Source organism: Anabrus simplex, chromosome 13 (assembly GCF_040414725.1).
Source record: "Anabrus simplex isolate iqAnaSimp1 chromosome 13, ASM4041472v1, whole genome shotgun sequence".
Classification (NCBI taxonomy): domain Eukaryota; kingdom Metazoa; phylum Arthropoda; class Insecta; order Orthoptera; family Tettigoniidae; genus Anabrus; species Anabrus simplex.
In genome coordinates, this window is record NC_090277.1 from 74,421,197 (window position 1) to 74,443,541 (window position 22,345).

Sequence of the window (22,345 nt, forward strand, 5' to 3'; positions counted from 1 at the left end):
ATTAAGACACTGACCGCTTTCTTCCCACTCCTAGGCCTTTTCTATCCCACCGTCACCACAAGACCTATCTGCATCGGTGCGACATAAAGGCAATTGTAAAAATATAAAATAGATTTAACAGATCGGTTGGTTCTATATGTCTCTGAATTTGTATTTAATTTATTGTCAATTTCTGTTTATTTTATTTTCGTAAAATTTCCATGGAAGGGGGTGGATTCTAACCCCCAGTAATCCTGCATTGACTAAGCCCCTGCGAGCAGGTTATGGACACTTGAGAAGTAATGGAAACGCGAAGGAAGGTAAGATGGGGAAGATGTAGTAAGAACTCGGTGCAGGAGAGACAAAGTAAATGATATGTGCACAAATATCCACTCTTGTCTTAGGTGATTTTAAATATCAATTTATTAAGTATGGCGAGCCTTTTAGAAAGACGTAAACATACAATCAAGACGAAAAGACTTCAACGCTTTACAGAACATGTGTCTATTAAAATGGTTTTTCTTAACATAAGGTAGAGAAACACTCACTGTTGTAATTTGTACAGGTTTTGGATGTATGACAGGGTACTCACCGCAGGTGTAGACGACCTTGAGGTACATGCGAGACTCTGGCCTGCAGGGGTTCCCGAAAGTCTGCGCCCCCGCCGTCAAGGCACATCGTCTCTTGCCGTGGCATATCTGCATCACCGTCTCCGTGGCGTAGCTCACCAGGCACGCTGTAAGAAGACAAGGTCACTTTACATCCAACAAGTGTGAGTCGACACCCGCTAACGTTACCGGTTTGTGAGAAAATACCACACAAGTTTGTCACTTAATACCACGGATAGACAGACTAATAATAAGAATAATATAACAGGGGGAAAATAAGACTTCAAAAACGCTCATGACTCGCAGACACTCTTCAATGTTTTGGAAGAATTTGGAACTGATGGTAAAATAAGGGCAATTATAACTCAAACTTTAACGAAAACCATTTCCAAAGTTAAATTTCATGAGAAAATCTGAGAGACCTTTAGATTAAGACAGGACTCAGGGAAGGTGACGGATTATCACCGATTTTGTTCAACATTGTCGTAGAAAAAGTCATGAGAACTTGGAGGGAAACCATGAAGGAAGAAGGGATATAAGGAATCTATTTAGGTACAAAGAAGCAGAATATTAAGGTGGATTGCTTAGCATTCGCTGATGACATGGCATTGCTAGCAGAAGATAAAGAAGTAGTCCGAGACATCGCAGAGAAAGGAGGACACAGGATCTCATAGGAAAAGGCAGAGTACACAGAATACAAACATAATGAAGAAAAGCATCTGGAAACAAAGTATGGGAAAGTCAAGAGGTCAGATAAATTTAAATATATTTGTGAATGGATCCAGCGCAATGGCCTTGATAAATAAGCAAATACGTGAAGGGCGAAAGATGGAGTTAGCCTATAGATTAGTAGAGAATAGATACAATAAAGGAATGATATCTTACAGGGTAAAGATCAGACACTCTACCATGGTTATAAAGCCAGAGGAACTTCACAGTTCAGAATGTCTGATACTGAAGAAGAAAGGGGAAATAGATGAGATAGAGAAGAAAGAAAGAAATATCTTGAGAAAGATTTTAGGACCCCCCCAAAAGAAAGAATGGTGCAAAGAGGAAGAAGAGAAAAAAGATCTATACAGAGAGATAGAGAAGATCACAGATACCATGCATAAGAGGAGACTGAAGTTTTGTGGGCACCTCAGAAGAATGTACGAGAGCGGAATAACAAAGACAATCTTTAACTACATCAAATTAAAAGCAACTACCAAATGGGTAGAAGAAACAAGAAAGGATATGTTGGAAATTCGCATCAATCCAAAATAAATCGTTCATAGAGATATGTTTCGAGTTAAAATTGATAGAACCACAGCGACATGATGAAGTTCTGGGGTAAGAAAACAGGACTAACCAACAAGTCAATTGTCCAAAGTAGGCCAAAATCGAAATAATAATAATAATAATAATAATAATAATAATGTTTGAAGTGTTCGCTCCGGAGAAGCCTTGGCGACCTGCGTGTCTGGGGATGTGGAGGGATAATAAGTCAGGGAGGAGGTGAAACCGGGTGTCGGCACACAGCCTACTCATATCAAATAACACCAATGCCTCTACTCAAGCTTTAACGTCTCCAAGCAAAGGACCAATGGCCATCACTTTCTTTTGAACAGAATCAACGAAGTAAGCAAGGAGTTGGCCTTAAAATAAATATGCTCCGAATAAAAAACATGGTCTTGGCGATTTTCCTTATTCAACACTGAATAGCAAAACACCTTTGAAAGTGTTTCGCATTTCAAGTACCTAACACAAGAATAGGATCAGGATACATAAATTAAAACCAGAATCAGGTATGTATGAAGCGTGTTTCTGAAACCAAAACTTGTCGTGTTCAACCGTGAGCTCCTAATGGAAACTCGCGGGCGTGTCGTCAAGTGCCGTGTGATGCCGATGTTGAAGGGAGACTTCCTCAGCGAGCCGACTGCAGACCTTTGAAGAACGTGGATGTATCGCAGATCGCGTCACCAACGACGTCGTGCCGGAAAATCACGTACAGGAGATCGCATCTTCCGAAATGGCAAACACAGATTGATAAGAGTGATATATAGGTCGTGGGCAGAAAATACTATATTGGACGCGGAAACTCCGACAGTGGTTCGATATGGTATCGAGGAAAAAAAATACTCCACGATGGTAGACAGAAGAAGAAGAAGAAGAAGAAGAAGAAGAAGAAGAAAGGAAATGCCATTTCAATTGCGTGTGCAGTCCAACGAAGTACGGTATTCTCCGATCTCATTATCTTTTTTCTCAAGAGCATCGGAGCGACATCTTTATTATTTGCTGGTCTGTGATATTCTCTATAAACGATGAACCGCTGCAGGTGATCGTCTCAAAGAATATATTGTGCCATTAACATAAAAAGAGCTCCTGAGAAACGAAGTAGTCTATTACAAAAGCTTTGCGGGTAATACCGGTACTGCGTATGTTAAAATGAATAATGATGAGAGGCCTGATGAAGGTCTTCCGAACTGACGTCTTATAGGCGAACTGTGCGTCTGTCATCACGGGCCCCTCACTCAAATTAATTCGAATGCTGAATGAATATGATCCATCCACCTTCTTCTCGTGCTTCCAACTGGTCTCTTTCCCTTAACTTCTCTTTACAATTCCCTTATTGCTACCCGTTCCTTTCCCGTTCTTTTTACATGTCCGAACCATCTCAGTCTTGCTTTCTGTATGTTCTGTACTAACAGTTCTGTATTTAGCTCTTCTCTGATTTTAATATTTTGAATTCTATCTCTTCTTGTCTTTTAGCCGATGTTCTTAAAAATGTCATTTCTAATGCTTGGATCTTACTATCTTGTCATTTATTAGTTACCAGCGTTTCTAGTCCGTATGTTACAATTGGTATGAAATACTGTTTATCTAATGTTAATTTCGTTCTCTTGGGTACTTGGTTACCCCATAAAAGCTCTCTGACTTGATGATAACATGTTGTGTTGATTTCATGACTTCCATTAATAATGCTACCCAGATATGTACACTGTTCTACATTCTCTAACCGTTCTCCGCCCATGTTCACTTGGCTTCTCTTTTTCTCTTTTTCACCGTGCATGACTACAGTTTTCTTTTTGCTAATTACCATTCCAAACTCCTTCAGATTTTCATTCCAAATGTCCACTTTCTTTTGTACTTCCTTTTTGCCCTTTCCCCAAATCACCACATTATCTGCAAATTCACTTCATCACTACTGATACTCTGTTTTACACGTTTTATGATTTCATCCATCAATATAATAAACAATAATGGCGACAGTGCACTTCCTTGCTTGAGACCTTTTTTGTATAAAATGTTTCAGTCACCACTCCCCACCCTCACGATACAACATTTTTATCTTGTTAATTAATTATTTTGGTACATTCCTTTGCAGTAGGCATTCCTATACATGTTTTCTCTTAACTGTATCATAAGCCTTTTCCGAATCCAAAATTATGAAGACGATTTCCTTGCTCCTTTCTAGATGTTTTTCCATTATCGTTCGCACTGTAAATTAAACGTCTATTGTTGATCTATTCGGTCTAAAGCCATATTGTTCTTCCTCAAACTGTATTTCTATTATATCCCCCAGTCTTTTGTCTATGACTTTTTCCATTATTTTCATCCCATGTGATAATAGGATTGTACCTCTATAATTTTCACATTTCTTCCTATTTCCTTTATTGAACAGTGGTACAATGCTTCCTTGTTGTCAACCTTCTGGCATCCTTTCATCCTTCCTTATGGCATTGAGGGCTCTGTATAGCTACTGTAGTCCAATGCTTCCTGCTGCCTTAATCATATCAGCATTGAATTCGTCTTTTCCACTTGCTTTACCTTTGGTCATTGCTTTCACTAACCTTTCAATTTCCAACCATGTTATCGGGTTCTCTTCTTTTTCTCCGTCTATTATTTCCATTTTCTTATCTCCTTCTTCCTCCTAGCAGTCATCCTTATTATAAAGTTTTTCAAGATACTTTGCCGTCACTTTATGAAGTCCCTTTTCGTCATGTACTATGGATCCATCTTCTCTCTCTAATGCCTTGATTTTTTCTTTTCGATTTTATTACTCTGTATACTAGTTTCTAATTTCCTCGGCTATCTTGCTCAACTTTGTTGGTAAACTCTCCCCAACATTTCTCCTTTTTTTCCTTGATACTCCTCTTGTAATCTCAATCTTTTGTATTCCACATGTAACCTTTGTATCTTATTCTTATCCCTCTGATATGTTTTTTTGCTTTTCTTTATCCATTTCTTTCTTCACCTTGTTCCTTTCTTTTATTCCTTTTTATTTCGTCTGTCCACCACTGTGTCTACTTTCCCTTAAGTTTTGCTTTTGTTTTCCCGCATACCTCAATTGCTGTTTCCACAAATGTCTGTCTTAAATTGTCCCATTCTTCTTCTCCACTTCGTATTTCCATGTTAGGCACCTTCTTTTTTATAAAATCTTGGAATGCCATTCTTTTATTCTCCTCCTCCAATTCCCAAATCCTGATCTTTGGTTTCTTCTTGAATACAATCTATGATCACCTTCCATATTTTCACTGGTGATTATTTTCGTATTCATGACGTATCTTCCCCATCCTCGGTCTGTTATAAAATCGACAAGTGTTCCATACTATCCATCCCAACTACGTATATCGACTGATCTTGTGGCTATTCCTCTTCATAAAATAAACCATGTGTTCTTTATTACCAGGTTATTTCTGATACAAAAGTCCAACAGTTTCTATCGCCATATCCATGTGAGCCCAGAACATTCTCGTACCCAATTCTATCAGTTCTCTCATGAGCATTCAGATCTCCCGTTATCATGATCCTATCTCCAGCGATATGTGTTTCCAGTTCATTGAAGAAATCTTTTTCTTCCACGCTACATCCTGTCTGTGGAGCATACACCTGTATTATCTTCAGTAGTTCCTTGCTTACATGTATGTGCATTATTATAATTATTTCATTTACATACTCAACTTCCGCTATTGGTTCAACATTCTGATTCACTACAAATACCACTACATTTCTTTTCTTTTTACTGTTACCCATCCAGTACAAGGTGTACCCATTTCTTAGTTTCTTCATTCCTTTCCCTTTTACTTCACTTAATTCCAGGATGTCGAGTTTTCGTCTCTCCATTAGGTCAATCAATTCATTTTCCTTCCCATTTATTGTTAAAATATTTCTCGTTCCAAATCGGGTTTTGTTCTCTGATCTAACACTTGCACGAACATCAGCAACTTGTCAATTCCAGTTCCATTTTTAAACTTCCATCCGAGGCATGTATTATAGTTGAAAGCAAATACAATTTTACTCCTCTGCTGACCTGCTAAACTTAACGCATCTGATGATTTTCTTTCGGTGTTTACTCCCTTAGCCTTTGAAGATCCCTCTTCTCCAGAACGCAGTGGTTTCCTCTTCTAATTTTCACCAGAGAGGATGGGTTGCCTCATCCACCATATTCGCCATTCCGAAGGTCTCCATCTCTGCCTAAGATGCTGTTAAGGTCTTCACCCGTAACCCTGGGCATGGGTTCCATGTTATACCCTGTGAGACTGGGTCCCTGCCTGAAGTTAGCTCTCCTTCACACCGGCATACTTATGAGGAAGATACCCACCCCCGCAATGTGGATGCGCCAGACAAGAATTACTCAAGTGAAGGATAGGGAAGATGACCCTATCTCCCTTGAGCCGGGTTAATGGTTGTGTATGATGCCACAACCAATTCCCATTGCAAAAATCCCTTGTGCATTAGCTGAGATTCGAACAGTGACCGCGTTGGTGACAACTCAGTGAGAATGTCACTCTATATGGGGGAGGGGGTTGGATTTTCATTATAATAATATTTTCCTTGGTTAATTTTATGTGAGGCGTAGTTCTACTTTTTTTATACAGTCCATTTCCTTGGTCAGCATCGGGTCTTCGGTTCAGAAAGATTGCCATTCGACTTCCGCCGGGTCGGGATTTTGTCGGGTTCTGGAGAGTTGTTCTGTGTTTGTGTGTGTCACAATATACATCTCTTCATAAACACAAACACCACTCTATCAACCGCTAATACTGAAAACATTCCTCCACAAAGGGTTGGCGTTAGGAAGGACATCCGATCGTAAAATCGGGACAAGTCTATGTAAAGAACACAGATATTACAAGGGCAGAATAATAATAATAATAATAATAATAATAATAATAATAATAATAATAATAATAATAATAATAATAATAATAATAATAAGAAATCTATTTTGCAAGATAAGCTCTAGGCGGCTTTAAAATGTTAATATACAGATCATCAAAGCCGTTATGGAAAGTTCTCTTTCCGTTTGGCCGTTTCTTTACTTGGATCACTGTGCCACGTAATGAGAGCGGTCTTGCTACTTTGTTAGATTGCTCCCATACTATGTTCAGAACTACGGCGGGTGGCTGTTGGGCACACAGGTACACACATTTGAGCTTCTACTAAATTAATATTAAATTCCTCCTGTTTTGAACTTGTTCTAATCTAACTAGAATGAAACTACACTTCAGACATTCATTTGCAATTAAGAACGAAACATACTCTCCGAACTAGAATTTCAAATATAAATAATGGGATTAAAATGAATGACTCTGTTTGAGAAACACAAGGTTTGTAGTATCAGTCTAAAATTTTTCTTTGTGTATTCCTAGGAACTTTCTGTGTGTAATAACATAGATTTACTATCGTAGTACCAGCCTGAATTAATAAGTCAAAGAGAGCTTTTCTGTCCGGCAGCTAATATTATCATCTTGATTACGAAGCAATATATGTACTTGTCATGGAAAAACGTAGTTTACAAAGAAGGCCATGTTAAACCTCGGTGTTATTTCATGACCTCCTGTGTTACCTGTAAACGAGATTTTAACCACCTCCCGTCGTCAATAACAACCAACTACAGTGAACACATCCTTCTAGCACACTTTCTGCAGTGTCTGTCCAACCCTTGTCCCCTTTCTCTACGGGGATGGGTATGAAGCGAGATATCTTTGTTGCCAGTTTATACGACCGGATGCCCTTCCTGACGTCCGCCTCATCGGAGGAGAGTGCAGTTCTTTCAAGTTTACGCCTGTAGGCGACCTGCGCGTCTGGCGCCTTACTTATGATGAATTCTAATGATGAGGACGGCGCACACACCCAGGTCTCGAGCCATCGGTATTAACCAATGAAGGTTAAAATCCCTGACCTGGCCGGGAATTGAAACTGCCACCCCCTGACCACAGGCCAGCACACTAACCATTTAGCCATGCAGATGGTCAGAGGAGTTCATGGCATGAAATGAATAACATGATGTATGACAGTAGGAAGGGAGAGGGTGAAACCGGATGCCGACACATAGCCTACTCCTTTCGAATAGCACCGAGGGGTCTGCTCAAGGTTTGGCCAACCGGACGCCAGTGGAATCAGAAATATCTCCAGTAAATACTTGAAACCATTGCCTGAACGTGCAAAATGGCTTCAATTCCAATATTCAAATCTGTGACTGGGTGCGGTAGAATACATACCCGTTATCCCCTGGTTGTTGCAAGAGGCGGCTCCAGGCTATCAGGCTGGCGACCACGGCAGCCATAGCTGAGTCTGGTGGAGTTAACAATTACTTGTGCCTGGTTCACGGGTTTCATCTTCCCTAGCCGACCTGTCATGTTCAACTATAGTTCAGAACTGGCCGTCACGTGAAATTGGATATGCAACAGATATCTACAGTAGCACGGCAGGCAGTATACTACACAGGAGCCAGCGTGGATGAGAGATATCTCGTAATAGATTCAAAGCATCATCATCAATATTTTAATAAGGCCACCGCAAATTGTTGATGGAAACGAATAATTCCGTGCTGGTGTGCATGATATTGACCTCGGTTAGTCGAACTTAGAGGGACAATTTGTGGCTGAGCTGAAAGACCCACGGAAGAACAAAAACCCTTCAGACAAAATATTTAATTCGGACTCTTTCCTAAATTTCTCCTGCAACGGCAAAATTTTTCTCAACAAAACTATCCTACAATTTTCTGTAAGAATGAAGTCAGCTCCCGGTCTGTTTTCAGACCAACTTTGCTTTATGGGAGCGAAAGCTCGGTGGACTCAGATTTTCTTATAAATAAGTTAGAAGTAACAGACACGAAAGTATTTGGCATGATTGCCGGTACAAACAGGTGGGAACAATGGTAGAAGGGTACTCGGAATGAAGAGATAAAGACTAAGTTAGGAATGAACTACAAGCTGTACGCATAAACTAGCTTAGACGGTGGCGCCATGTGAGGCGAATGGAGGAGGATAAGTTGGCTAGGAGAATAATGGACTCTGTTACGGAGGGTAAGAGAAGTAGAGGGAGACCAAGGCGACGATGGTTAGACTCATTTTCTAACGATTTAAATATACAGTAAGACGTGTAGAACTAAATGAGGTCACATCACTAGTTGCAAATAGAGGATTGTGGCGACGTTTAGTAATTTCACAACCGCGCTCGATAGTTGCAGTCGCTTAAGTGCGGCCAGTATCCAGTATTCGGGAGATAGTGGGTTCGAACCCCACTGTCGGCAGCCCTGAAAATGGTTTTCCGTGGTTTCCCATTTTCACACACAGGCAAATGCTGGGGCTGTACCGTAATTCAGGCCACGGCCGCTTCCTTCGCACTCCTAGGCCTTCCCGATCCCATCGTCCCCATAAGACCTATCTGTGTTGGTGCGACGTAAAGCAACTAGCAAAAAAAAAAAAAAAGTAATTTCACAGAGGCTTGCAGACTGAACGCTGAAAGGCATAACGGTCCATAATGATGATGTATGTATGTATGTATGTATGTATGTATGTATGTATGTATGTATGTATGTATGTATGTATGTATGTAACTATCCTCGTACCGGGCAAGTTGGCCGTGCGGTTAGAGTCGCGCGGCTGTGAGCTTGCACCCGGGAGATAGTGGGTTCGAATCCCACTGTCGACAGCCCTGAAGATGGTTTTCCGTGGTTTCCCATTTTCACACCAGGCAAAAGCTGGGGCTGTACCGTAATTCAGGCCACGGCCGCTTCTTTCCCACTCCTAGGCCTTCCCGATCCCATCGTCCCCATAAGACCTATCTGTGTCGGTGCGACGTAAAGCAACTAGCGAAAAAAAAAAACTATCCTCGTGAACTGAAAATTTCAATTTACTTAGTTTTATTTTATATTTTAAAATTATTTAAAGCGATTTCTAAAATATGATCAGCATACTATCCCGAAGCTGATGAAGCAGTTTGTTTTTAGATTATCTTAGAGATACCAGGAGGAACTTGACGGAGAACGCTCTGCCTTACACACAGACTACGGTCTGACATTTCTTATCCAGTGCCTTGTATTGGGCCAAATAGCATGCAGGAGGAGCGCAGTGGACAAATGCACTGTGAGCTATTGGTACAATAGACGCGTTATAACTCTGCCTACGGGTAGCCGTGATCTTTCTAAGAATTCGAAGAGTCAAACGTCTGGCACCCTTGCTATTCCAATTCGAATGACATTCCCTGCGCAGCTGGGGCTCGGGAGCGTGTTACGGTCGACCTTGCCAGTGTAATGATACCAGCTCACCTCTGCCGTTTTCTTCCTGGCGTTTGAACTCCGCACACTGCTACTGCTAAGGGAATGCTGCCAGCTGATCGACTGTGTCAGACTCAGACGACGTCATCGCCTCTCTACTCTACTTTTGGATATTCTCGAAATTTCCAGCGCCGTGTGCCGTGACTTCCCCTCTACCTCTCCTTTCCAACTTGCCTACATAACTAGCTTGGTTTGCCTTGTAACTTGAGGCGTTCTTCGGCTATTGGAGATAATGGAACGCCTTTGTGTTACGCTGGTGTAAATTTTCACCTCAGTATGGGACTTTAGTATTCGACCATAAGGTCGCATGGTTGTGTTTTCGAGTAGCTGCATTCGATCTTTATCGATAACCGAGCAGGTGGATTTCTAATTCCTTTAACTTATACGCCATTGGAATTTATGTGAAGATGAATATTTTGTGAATAAGCTCGAAAACCTTTTGTACTTCTGTGCTGTAAATATGTCTCTACTTTGAAGATTTTTATGCTCAAGTTGTGGACTGGTAACTTCACCCTATTGCGCTAAATACATCTGTGCTTCAGGGAGTATTTTCTTGAATTTGTTATTCGCAATATCGCTTATCTTCTAGTCAGGCGTATGCCCGGACTTTGTAATTTAAAATGTTGTGCTTTGATTTAGTCTCCATTGTTTTCCTAATACCCTACCCTTTTCTTATTACTATTTGTACAGTTGATTGGGAAACGTCTGTGCTGTTTATTGTATGTATTTGTTAATTTTATTAGTACGAGTATAAAATCCAAGTTAAATTGCTGTAAAATTCCTTTCTCATCTGCTGTGAAACGAGTCGTAATGTTTCTATTCTGTTCATATCCTTTAGTTGCCAACTGTTTGTGTTTATGTGAGAACACATCTGTTTTATTCACCCGAAGTTGGCAATTGTTCATCCCCCAGTGTCCTTGCATTTTCCTAACAACTCGTACTTATTGCTATTTTAATGTTCCCCCTTTGTACTATACATTGTTATCGTCTCCTGATCTATTCTCTATAAATAATATATAAAACCTTCCGCAACTTAATACTAACACTTGGCAATCGAGTAATGATTTTATGTCGCTCCACGGATTTGAGAAACGTTTTTGAACAGGCTAGTAGGATGTCGTTCTCTCTTCACTCTTCAGCGAGAACCAGTGACGCTGCACAGAGGCAGAGTTATAATGTGGGCACTGTATCTCTACTTCGCGATAAAATAATAACCACCATCACCGAACTTAAACACACTCGTGGGAAATATAACTGACAGTGCATGACTCATTCATGGAGTATACTGTGAACGCTGTCCTCCACCTTGCTGACAGCTGAAATAAAATTCCACATCCTCCTCCTGTTTATAGGAAGCGACACCATTTATGATAAGAATTTCTCGGTCACGTTCCTAGCAGTACGACCGACAGCAACTCGTGCAATACGAGCTTCCATTACATTCCCTTCCCAGTTCACTTCGCCGTGACGTAAAATTGTATATGCAACACATCGTCCACGAGAGCGCAGCAGGCAGCATACTACGCTCTGGATTAGACATATCTGGTAATAGGTTCAAGGTTCGTTGGAATGAAAGTACCCCGCTATCACGGAAGAAAGCTCCGCCTTGTACGTGTGCGAGATGCGTCACCTCACAAAATTTGGTCCTATTTACATAGACATGTGCAGGATGTTTCCTAACGCGTTTTGTTATTGAACGGGTGTCATGTGAACCGCACCTGTTCTTATAAAATGGACTGTTACCACGTCCCTTCCTTATCCGTTTTAGTGCCAGAATGTCAGGATTGTATGTCCAACCCTTGTCCCGTTTCTTTAGGGCTGGGTATGAAGCGAGATGAATCCTCGTAGAGATTTTTTACGAAAGGATGCCCTTCCTAACGTCCCCTGTGGGTGGGGGCGGTAGAAGTAACACCCATGGCATGCCCTGTCTGTCGTAAGAGGCGACTAAAAGGCGTCCCAGGGTATCTTAACTTAGGAGAATGGGTTGTCGGCCACGGGACGTTTAGCTGAGTCCTGACATTGCTGGGGCTGTACCTTACTGAAGGTCACGGCCACTTCCTTCCCATTCCTAGGCCTTTCCTATCGCATCGTCGCCATAAGACCTATCGGTGTCGGTGCGAAGTAAAGCAACAAAAAAAATCTACTGCAAAATTTCTCTGCCTTGTAATTATTATCCTGGATATAAAGAAGTATTTTTTTGATATGTTTAGAAAATTTCACATTCATTTCTGGGCAATTAATATTATACTACTCGCAATCAATCTTTTAATTGTCACTTATTTTTCGCTTGTTCCTTTAATGCATTTCTTGTTAATGCTTCTTTCCTTTTCTGAATTTTCGTGTTTTGACATCATTCCTGGTAATATTTTGTTTTCATGTCATTGTTCGGCGTACTTTTTTATTACGTAATTGAAGTTTTGATTGAATTTCACTGCTGTAAGCAGGCATTGCTACTGGGATGTGTCCTAATTCAATGCATTTTTAATACAGTAAAAATCTGTCTTCAATGGAATTGCAAGGGACCGGGAAAAATTTCCACTGTTCATAGTACCAACTCACCTAAGTATTAAACAGCTTACTGAAAATACACACTAACCCCAGTCCTTGAAAACGGGTTCTGTTGATTTTACTGGGATAGAAGTATCAACACTGACAATAACACGTAATATACCAGATATTGTGTTACTTGATAACATGAAGGAAACCTGCTACAGCATGCGCTAGTTCCCATAAACTACAAGCAACATACGCGAGTACACTGATTTTTCGGTGGAAATTACAGCAACGTGGAGAGCCAAGAAAGTCACCAAAGTACAAATGATCATAGCGTGCAACGACAACTCACAACAGCCTCAAAATTCTCAATCTACACCTCCCCTCAGCTCCTAAATATAACTACAAAAATCAGTCATATTAACCGCCTGCCACATCGTCCGGAAGTGAATGATCAGTAGTTGTTTGTATATACAGTTATATACAGTGCCTCTTCCTTGTATTTGGTACCGAAGAGGTATTCTGTAATAGTAAAATATTGTGAAAATAATATGTGTAGTAGGTCTGAGTGAAGACAACTGCGTAACAGAATTACCTAGACACAACTCAAGCGTTACTTAATTTTACATGCGACCAGTGCTAACAACGTCTACTTTATAAAATGGTGAGGTGACTTCCTCCCTGGTTGGAATTTATTTTCTTTCTTTTCCTCTTCCACTGTGAAGTGATCTTTATTGGAGGGTGAAGAATTGTAACGACCCTACATGCACAGGGGGTGGAATTACAACAGAATTATTTTACGGCGAGAAGAAATTTATAGGAAGCACAAGTTAAATCCTTACGTGACTTGCATGTAGCGACATTCAGGAAGAGAACGCGGGCAGATTTAATTGTTTGCACCAAGCTCGCTGTAATTCACTCTCCATTTTTCGACACTAACGGTGGCTTTTCAAACCGCAACAGATACCGAAAACCTGCACGCAAGCTGAATAATAAGAGTAATATAGCTGAGCTGGTGCCATGTGACGGCGCACGGAAATTGCAGTTCGCTCGCGTCGCCTCTGTCTTTTTTTGGTCGTCCTACTTGCCATGTTGGGCGGCAGATGGCTCTGGCGCTATGGGGGAGTTGACCACACAACATGAAACACACAAACTAGAGGATGGAAACAAGACTAGTCCTTTTTAGAGAACACACACCACTGTCGCTTTTAATTAACGTGGAAAATAACAATATAATACCAACGCAGCGTGTACAAAACGAAAATGAAGAGTTACGGAACAGGTGCCTGCGACACAACTGCGGCTTTACAACTTTACAGAACGCGGGTTTGAATTCAGAAGAGGCAGTGTATTTATTTTTGGATTCCGGAAGGCCCCTGGTTACGTTGTCATGGTTACTTCTGCCGTGCACTTTGTGTTAAGTGACTGACTGTCACTCAACAATCAGCTGAAGGTGGCGGCTGCGAAGAGAGCAAGACTATGGCCATAGTGAAACTAATCCAAGAATAAGAGGATGGTAAAAGTAGGGAAGGAAATAGAGAAAATTCACTCGAAAACTCCAATACCGTTGAAGTAAAAACAAAACTCGCCTGAGGCTTTTTTATGAATACAGTTTCTTGCATCTGTTTCTTGGCACAGGACAGTCTGTCTCATTTATACTTGTGACAGTATGGAAGCTGTCGAGTAGTGAGTCTAGATCCCGGAAATTTTGGCAGTAATAGCTTGCAATGCAATGTACTTTCGTTAGTATGTAGTTGGTATGTGAAGTATAGCCCGCTCTTTCGTAATGTAGCGGGAGTAACATAAATGGTAAATCTATACCAAACTCTCACCAGCGGAGGCATTGCTGTTTGATATTTATTTGTCGCTACGGCCGTACGTAGTTCCTTGCGACGGCTACCAATTGAGAGGGATGGGCGCTGGGCGAACTCGCTGTTTAATGCATTCGTTACTATATGAGTATTTATTTAGATGTGAGTACGAAATAATAATTTAGCATTCGTCTACCCTGGACCAATAGTTCTACTATTTAGAAAATTATGGCTAACCCTGGACCATTCACAGATGTTATTATTCCTCCGGTAATATATATATTATTTTCATCATTTCCCTCGTAACTTTTATAACAGTGACATCAGCGCAAGCTATAATTCACAGCGTCGAGATTTTAAATTAATCACACGGTTCGTTTTTCCTTGACCAAACATTATAGATAGCCCCGCCGGACCATTTAAAACTATTACAATTTATCTGGGAATGCAGCACTTTTTCGTCACAAAGCCATTGGTCTGGATTGGTTAGGTTCGGTTAGTGACAAAACCATTGGAATGTGATCAAGGGAAGGGAGTCTGGGTCTGGGAGCGTAAGCCCCAGGTTAGACTAGGCCTCTTGACACCAGCGCAATCTATGCCTCACAGTGTCCAGATTTCGAATTACACACTTAGTTTTTCTTGGACCAAACATTACGGTTATCCCTGGATCATTTACAAATTTTGTTACTTCTGTACAAATACGTTACTATTTTTATCATTTCTGTGTCATGAGTTAGAAGAGTGAAAAAAGCGCAATCTATGCTTCACAGTGACGAGATTTGAAATTACTCGTACGCTTCTTTTCCCCTGGACTAAACATTATGGTTAGCCCTGGACGATTTAAAAATGTCATCATTTCTCCTTCAAAACTAATTACCACAAGAATGACAGTAGCGCAATCTACCCATAACAGTGTTCATTATTGTTATTAATGAAATGTGCATATTCTTTCCATTTTTTCTCCCGACCACAATGATTAGTGTGTCTTAAACATTGCCTCATCGCTTTAGGACTTTTTATACAGCTTAAGTTGGTCATAACATTTCAGTGTCTTGAATTATGGGAGTGACATTTCAATGGGGAAATCTTCAGCCAATCGCTGAGCCCGTTGGCGCCAGCCATGACTATTATTTTCTTGTTGCCACTGATGCTTTCCCGCCCCGTACTTATAGACATGATACTGTATAGGCTTTTGGGAAGCCTTTCTCCTGGACAGTCGAGATTTCTTCTGAGGACTCAGAGCACAGTTCTCTGCGAAACATAAAGAATTTCACCTTATTTTCTTGACACGGCATAAGCCCAAAAGCCTTTACATTATCATGTCTATTATTTTCTTTATACTGGTCAGAGTTTCGTGAAGATTTGCCACATAAATTCTAGGAGTTCTGATGAACTGCACCTCTGATATTTATGCAAATCTCATAGCACGACCGTTGTGCAGGCTAGAGTATACTTGTGTTTCAGCGCCATAACTCAAAGCAGGAAGGAAAACCATTCAGAACCGCCATCCTCCGCAAATTGGCAGACTCATTAAAATGAGATTAACAGAACATGGCAGATGGGCAGACCTCAACAGGGATTAACGTAGTTTGTCAGCTCCTGGGGGAATTACGTCAATTAGACACCCGTGCGTTCTCGTTTATTAGACCAGGTTTTTTTTTTCATCAGCTGGAATTATCAGGTGACGAACAAACCCACGCAGGTCAGCTTGTGCGGCTGTATCTCTCTCTGACACGGACTGGTGCTATCGTGCACTAAGTTACCATACCCTGAAGATCTCCCAAACTTTGAGAGGTGACCATAGGATCTTCCTTAGCCTATCGACTGAGTAGCCAAATTAGCCAGGTGCTCGCCTGCTGCGCTCGACGTTGCAAAATAGTGACCCAGCGGAGTCAGCTTAGGTGCGAGAGAATTGTGTCCGAAGATTTCTTAGACAAGTCCTATCCATTACTAACCGTGAGTTCTTAGGTTCGCCTCTCGAGGCCGTTCCTTTACTGGAAGGAACCTAGCTTACAATTTAGTCAGTTTGTAGCACGGCTGCCTACCTGTAATTGAAGTACGCCACCGAACAAGGCTGTATGGCACATTTTCCATTTCGTACAGTAGAGGCAAAAAACAAGAAATAATAAAAATAAATAATAATTTAGTCCTTATATCAAGGAAGCAGGCACGTTACATCATCACAGTGCATATTAACTCTTAATTATCTGTCTTTAATCGAACGTTTCTACATCGAAGTATATTTAAAGCGAATATGAGCCGAAAAATTATGTATGTTACTTAGTAGAACAATGCTGTATGTTATTTATTGACAAACTTGCTAATAAGACATGGATTTCTAATCTTATAAACATAAAAAACAAAGAAAAGCCTCAAAAATAGCATAACAGATGTAACATTTTAAGGTTATGAAGCATGTAAGTACCGTAATTACTTGTGGAAGCACACACTCCTAAATCAAAACCAAATTTTGCAAGCACATCACTTCAAAACTAATATAACAGTTTTAACATATTTCAAAGAGTACACACTTTTTCTTCAAATGTCACAAAATGGTAAATCAGTTGGCAAGTAAGGACCAATTCGTATCAAAAGTGCAGACCGGTGATTCAGTCTTGGTCAAGATCGACCCTGCGTGTTTTAAATGGAAGTGTTCTCAGTAGACCTTCCCTGCCGTGGAATGTTGACCGTCCCGCCGCCTTCAGCTCCTGGATATAAACATTTTGCCTTGTTTATGGTTAATTATCAGTACATATGAACAATAAAACAGGAAATAAGAAGAACCCTTCTTTCGTTCGAAAGTCGTCAAATGTAGTGTGGCAGCTACCGTGTTATAATTATAATCCATCTTTCACAATGGTGCCTACGTCCGATATCAGTCGTAACATTTGAAAAGAACATAAATATAGCACACACATTAATGTATAGGAACACGAATGTCATAAATTGCAATCTGGAGACCGAAAATTGTTGTATGCATTATTCGTACCTTCCAGTGACTTTCCCATGTGTAAGACATGCCATACTTCAATGTTCCATTAAAAACTCAACTTCACCAAAAATGTGCCATAGAGCGTTGTTCGGCGGCGTATTTCTATTTTTTTCTGGATAGATGCAGTATCTCATACCTGCCTCTGGGCACAGAGCGGAACAAAATGTGACTTTAACTCACAAAGAATATTCGCAACTGCCTCACTGATAATGGGTTGGCGACCATGGGGAACTTAGCTGAGTCCTGGCATTTCTTCCACTTGTGCCAGGCTCCTCACTTCCGTCTATCCTATCTGACCTTTCTTGTTCTTTTCCGACCTCGAAGGTATCAGGTTCGTGAATGCTAGGGAGTCCCATTTTCACGCCCTTCGTGGCCCTTTTATTTCTTTGGCCGATACCTTCCATTTTCCCCTCTGGTTAGTGTTTTATAGAGGATGGTTGTTGAGTTGTACTTCCTCTTAAAACAATTATCACCACCACCACCACGACAACGTTCGACGAACTTCCTTTAATTACCTAGAGATAATATACATGGAATGGTTTAACAAGGGAACTTACACCAGGTTGAATGGTTTTCCCTGTGTGTGTGTATTCTGAATTACGAACAGATTTTGTTCATGGAGTGAAAATGGACAAGTCGGTATGGGCAGCTAAAACATACGTTATTGCCATCTAGTGGGTCATTTATGTACATTTACTGAAGGAGAGATAAAGCCCGCCTAGTGGCCAAGATCGTTAAGACGTTGAAGTCTAAATGGTCTGACACTGAGGTTAGCCAGTTCGAGTCCCGTTGGTCGAAAAAATTGTCGCCATCAAAATGTTGGCCGGCAGGGTAAGAGAGGTGGTGGTATACAATTCCTAATCACTAGATTGCTTGTCAAAGGCCTGGACTGAATTTCAAACCTCACCGCAGTGCTCATATGGAGTGAGGGCGGAGACGTCGGATGGAGACGTTAAGCCTTGAGCAAACCCCTTGGTGCTATTCGACAGGAGTAGGCTATGTGTCGACACCGGGCTTCACTCTCTCACTACTATCATACATCACGTCATTCATTTCATCTCATTAACTCCTCTGATGAGATTGACGTTAGGAAGGGCATACGGTCATGAAAACCCGCCACGATAGAATCATCTCACCTCACACCCAACCCCGTAGAGAAACAGAACAAGGATTGAACAAACAAAACAAAACAAAACAAAACAAGAAACAAAACAAACCAAACCAAACCAAGGATGAAATAAATGCGCGCCAGGTACTTCCTTGCATTTCTCAGTGTCGTTTATGTCTGTCACTGTACGGAACTTACCTAGGTATGACTGGTGTTGAGTAATGACTTACACAGTACCTTCTGGCTCACTGAGGAGCTACCTCACTCCTCTTCATGCCTATAGAGCCATAATCGGGTTTTCGGTTTTCTTATAACTAGAGTCCGGGTGTTTAGGCATTTATAGGTTAGAATGCATATTTACTGAGGCGAGTAACAAGTACAACACTTCTCCTATGAGATTTGCATAAAAGTAAGGGGCCCGGCCTCTTAGATACCCTAAACGTTATGTTACTCTTGTTACATTGCCGAAGAGCTGGCTAGAGAGTACCTCCTTCTCGACACATAAGTTTGCAAACAAACCTATTACTGCCTACTTATAACCGCTGCTATTGGAGGATTCAACCAGCCTATGGGCTGGTAACTTCACGGTCATTGGCACGGCTCTTTGAGTTCTCATATCTGTAGTGAGTTTAGAATAAGCCGTCTACGAATAATATCTTCATAGTGCCGGGCTGAATGGCTCAGACGGTTCAGACGCTGGCCTTCTGACCTCAACTTGGCTCAGTCTGGCGGTATTTGAAAGTTCTCAAATAAATTCGTCAGTCTCATGTCGATTGATTTACAGGCACGTAAAAACTCCTGCGGGACAAAATTCTGGCACCTCAGCTTCTCCGAAAACGGTCAGAAGTAGTTAGTGGGACGTAAACCATTGTTTTTATTTCCGTTTGCGGCAGCGGCACCGGCCTTAATGAAGGTATAGCCCCAGCATTTGCCTGGTTTGAAAATGGGAACACGAAAATCCAGTGGAAATTCAAGGCTGCCGACAGCGCGGTTCGAACCCACTCTTTTCCGCACTGCCACTTGCTCGGTCCTAAACGTCTAATAGCACATTTCAGTGCCTTACTTTCTCGGCACTAGATTTACCACTACTACTCTCTTCTCAGCTGCCAGGTATAAGCTAGCAGAATGCAAGGGCAAGTTGCGGAATTCGGGTGGGAAGATTGGTGGATACTTCCTGACCTTTTCTGACTTGCGCAGTTCATGTCCGTCCATTCTTTTTCCTTTGATAAAGTGTTTGATTCTTCTACTTTTCAGAATTTCAATTTCTTCCCCTAAATCCTCGACGTCTGGAAACTTTATTACTAACTGATCACCTCGGTTATTACCATTGAGGGAACGGCAGCCTCCACTTAGTCAACCAGCAGTGCACTGGCGGCCGGTGGTCTCTCAGGTCGGGGGTGCGGCCACAGTTCTTTTCCCCCCACAACACTTTCTTTTGCTTCTGACCAGTACCACCGCACTCATTCAAGTCTTCCGCGCGAAAACAAACTAATTCACTGCTGCCAACCCTCACAAAACGCGGGATACAAGCCGAGGCCCAATTTGAATCAAAATTACTGGTCTCAAATCTTACACATCAATACAATTATCTATTATTTTCGTTCTTAAAATATAAATAATATGGCAAACAAGGTCATAAATTATTGTTTAATTTTATTGCATGCGACCATGGAGATTTGGCTGGCGCATGCTCGTATAGGGGTTTGTGGGGACATCTTTACTGCTACACTACTACGGATTCTGCCCAAAGTGAAAGCCTCTTCCCGCAAACTTCCCCCCCCCCTCCCCCGCCCTAGAAACCGTCCACTGCCCGATTTCTCCTTACATCTCAACCCCCTCACCTACATTATATCCTCGGACGGAAACTCGAGAGTCCGTGCCTTATCTTCAACCCGAAAACATTCACCAGTGAACTGCGCGCTGAACGTCAGTCACCTAAGTTTGATATTATCAAACACTCCTTCCTTAATGATGAGAATTTACAGTTTTACAATGAAATGTACTTTTTAAAAGCATTATTCGAGTCCAATATTTGACTTCAAATGTCGAGAGAAAATAAAAGAACCGTTTCGTTCTCTAGGGAGGACACCGTCCAGGAGTCCTTAAGGGCCGGTTGCCACTGCAGCATTGCAAACAGTGAGAAGACATATGAAATGATTAGAAAAGCTTTTCTTGGAAACTGTCGCCCGAGGAAACCTCTAGGAGGAAATATGGGAATTTCGCACTCTGTCAGTTGAACAGACGGAGCCCCAGTTAATAGAGAATGCACATGCAGTTAATTAGCAAGAGCACACAGGTAAATTTAATTGCCCTAAGAAGCTAGGGCATTCCCAAGTGATGAGGTGGCAGGTGAGACGATGACATCACGTCATTATAGTGAGTACATGTAGGTGTGGTTGTAATAATGTAATGTACCACGAGATGCGTGTGTCAGTGACATGACTGGTGCTAATTTTAGTATATGTGATAGTGACTTCATGTTTTATGACCTCCGTGAATGACATTTATAAACTGAACTTTAGCGATAAAACGCCGAACAGGGTACAGGTTTTACTGCTATGGTATATGACCTTCCTAGCTGTTACCTGCGGCTTTGCTCGCGTGGAGTTTTTAATTTATTTGCTAGCTGCTTTACGTCGCTCCGACACCGATAGGTCTTATGGCGACGATGGGACAGGGAAGGGCTAGGAGTGGGAAGGAAGCGGCCGTGGCCTTAATTAAGGTACAGCCCCAGCATTTGCCTGGTGTTAAAATGGGAAACCACGGAAAACCATTTTCAGGGCTGCCGACGGTGGGGTTCGAACCTACTATCTCCCGAATACTGGATACTGGCCGCACTTAAGCGACTGCAGCTATCGAGCTCGGTGATTTCATAATTTGATAAAAGTAATCACTTCTCGGTACTGTACAAAGACATTTTCTCAAAATCCCTAAAGTATAAAAACTGACCGAAAAAAAAATTGAGTTTCATTTACCCCAGAACCAATTTGTAAACCACGTTTGTAATATTGCCTTTTGGGGTTAAGATGGGCAGGCTACTGGCAGAGATAACTCTGAAACATGTGACATGTGAGAAACCGTTGAAAAAAAAAAAAAAGTGTTTCTTAATATTTTTAACTGAGATTCCAAATATCTATATCCTCGTCTGCAAAATATTCATTTTTTGAGATATAAGTATCCTCATAAAAATAATTCAACCTCCCCCTTTTTAGTACTTTTCACCCCCTTTATAAATGGATTCTCCGAGAACGAAAAGTAAAAACTTGTTTCTTTATTTTAGAGGAGATTCCAAATACGAATGTATACGTCTGTATCAAATTTAGTTTTTGAGATAAGCGTCTCAAAGGATTCAACCTCTCTTTCAGTCCTCTTCAACCCCTCGCCCCGCTGCCAATCACCGCTCTATGTAGATATTCCGAAAAAGAAAAGTACATGTTTCCTTGTATTTAAAGGAGATTCCAAGTACAAAACTTTTAGGTCTGTAACATTTTCAGTTTTTAAGATATAAGTATCCTCATAATAATAATAATAATAATAATAATAATAATAATAATAATGTTATTTTCTTTATGTCCCACTAACTACTTTTTATGGTTTTCGGAGACGCCGGGGTTCCGGAATTTTGTCCCGCAAGAGTTCTTTTACGTGGCAGGAAATATCCTCATAAAAGGGACTGAACACCTTTTTCACTTATTTGTAGCCCCCTTAAGTGAATTTTCCGAAAACAAAGAAATAAGTGTTTCTTTATTTTTAATGGACATTTCAGATGCCAATTTTCACGTATTTATACTGTTAAGTTTTTGAGATATAGAT

The 22,345-nt window shown here is 41.1% G+C and overlaps 1 protein-coding gene across 1 annotated transcript in view; it reads right to left on the minus strand.

Moving 5' to 3' along the window:
* The window catches only part of LOC136884946 (uncharacterized), a 535,891-nt gene that overhangs the window by 64,755 nt on the left and 448,791 nt on the right, over positions 1-22,345 (minus strand). The window contains exon 6 of the mRNA XM_068230060.1: positions 572-715. Coding sequence (XP_068086161.1) covers positions 572-715 — 144 coding nt within the window. The remainder of the gene's footprint in view (positions 1-571; positions 716-22,345) is intronic.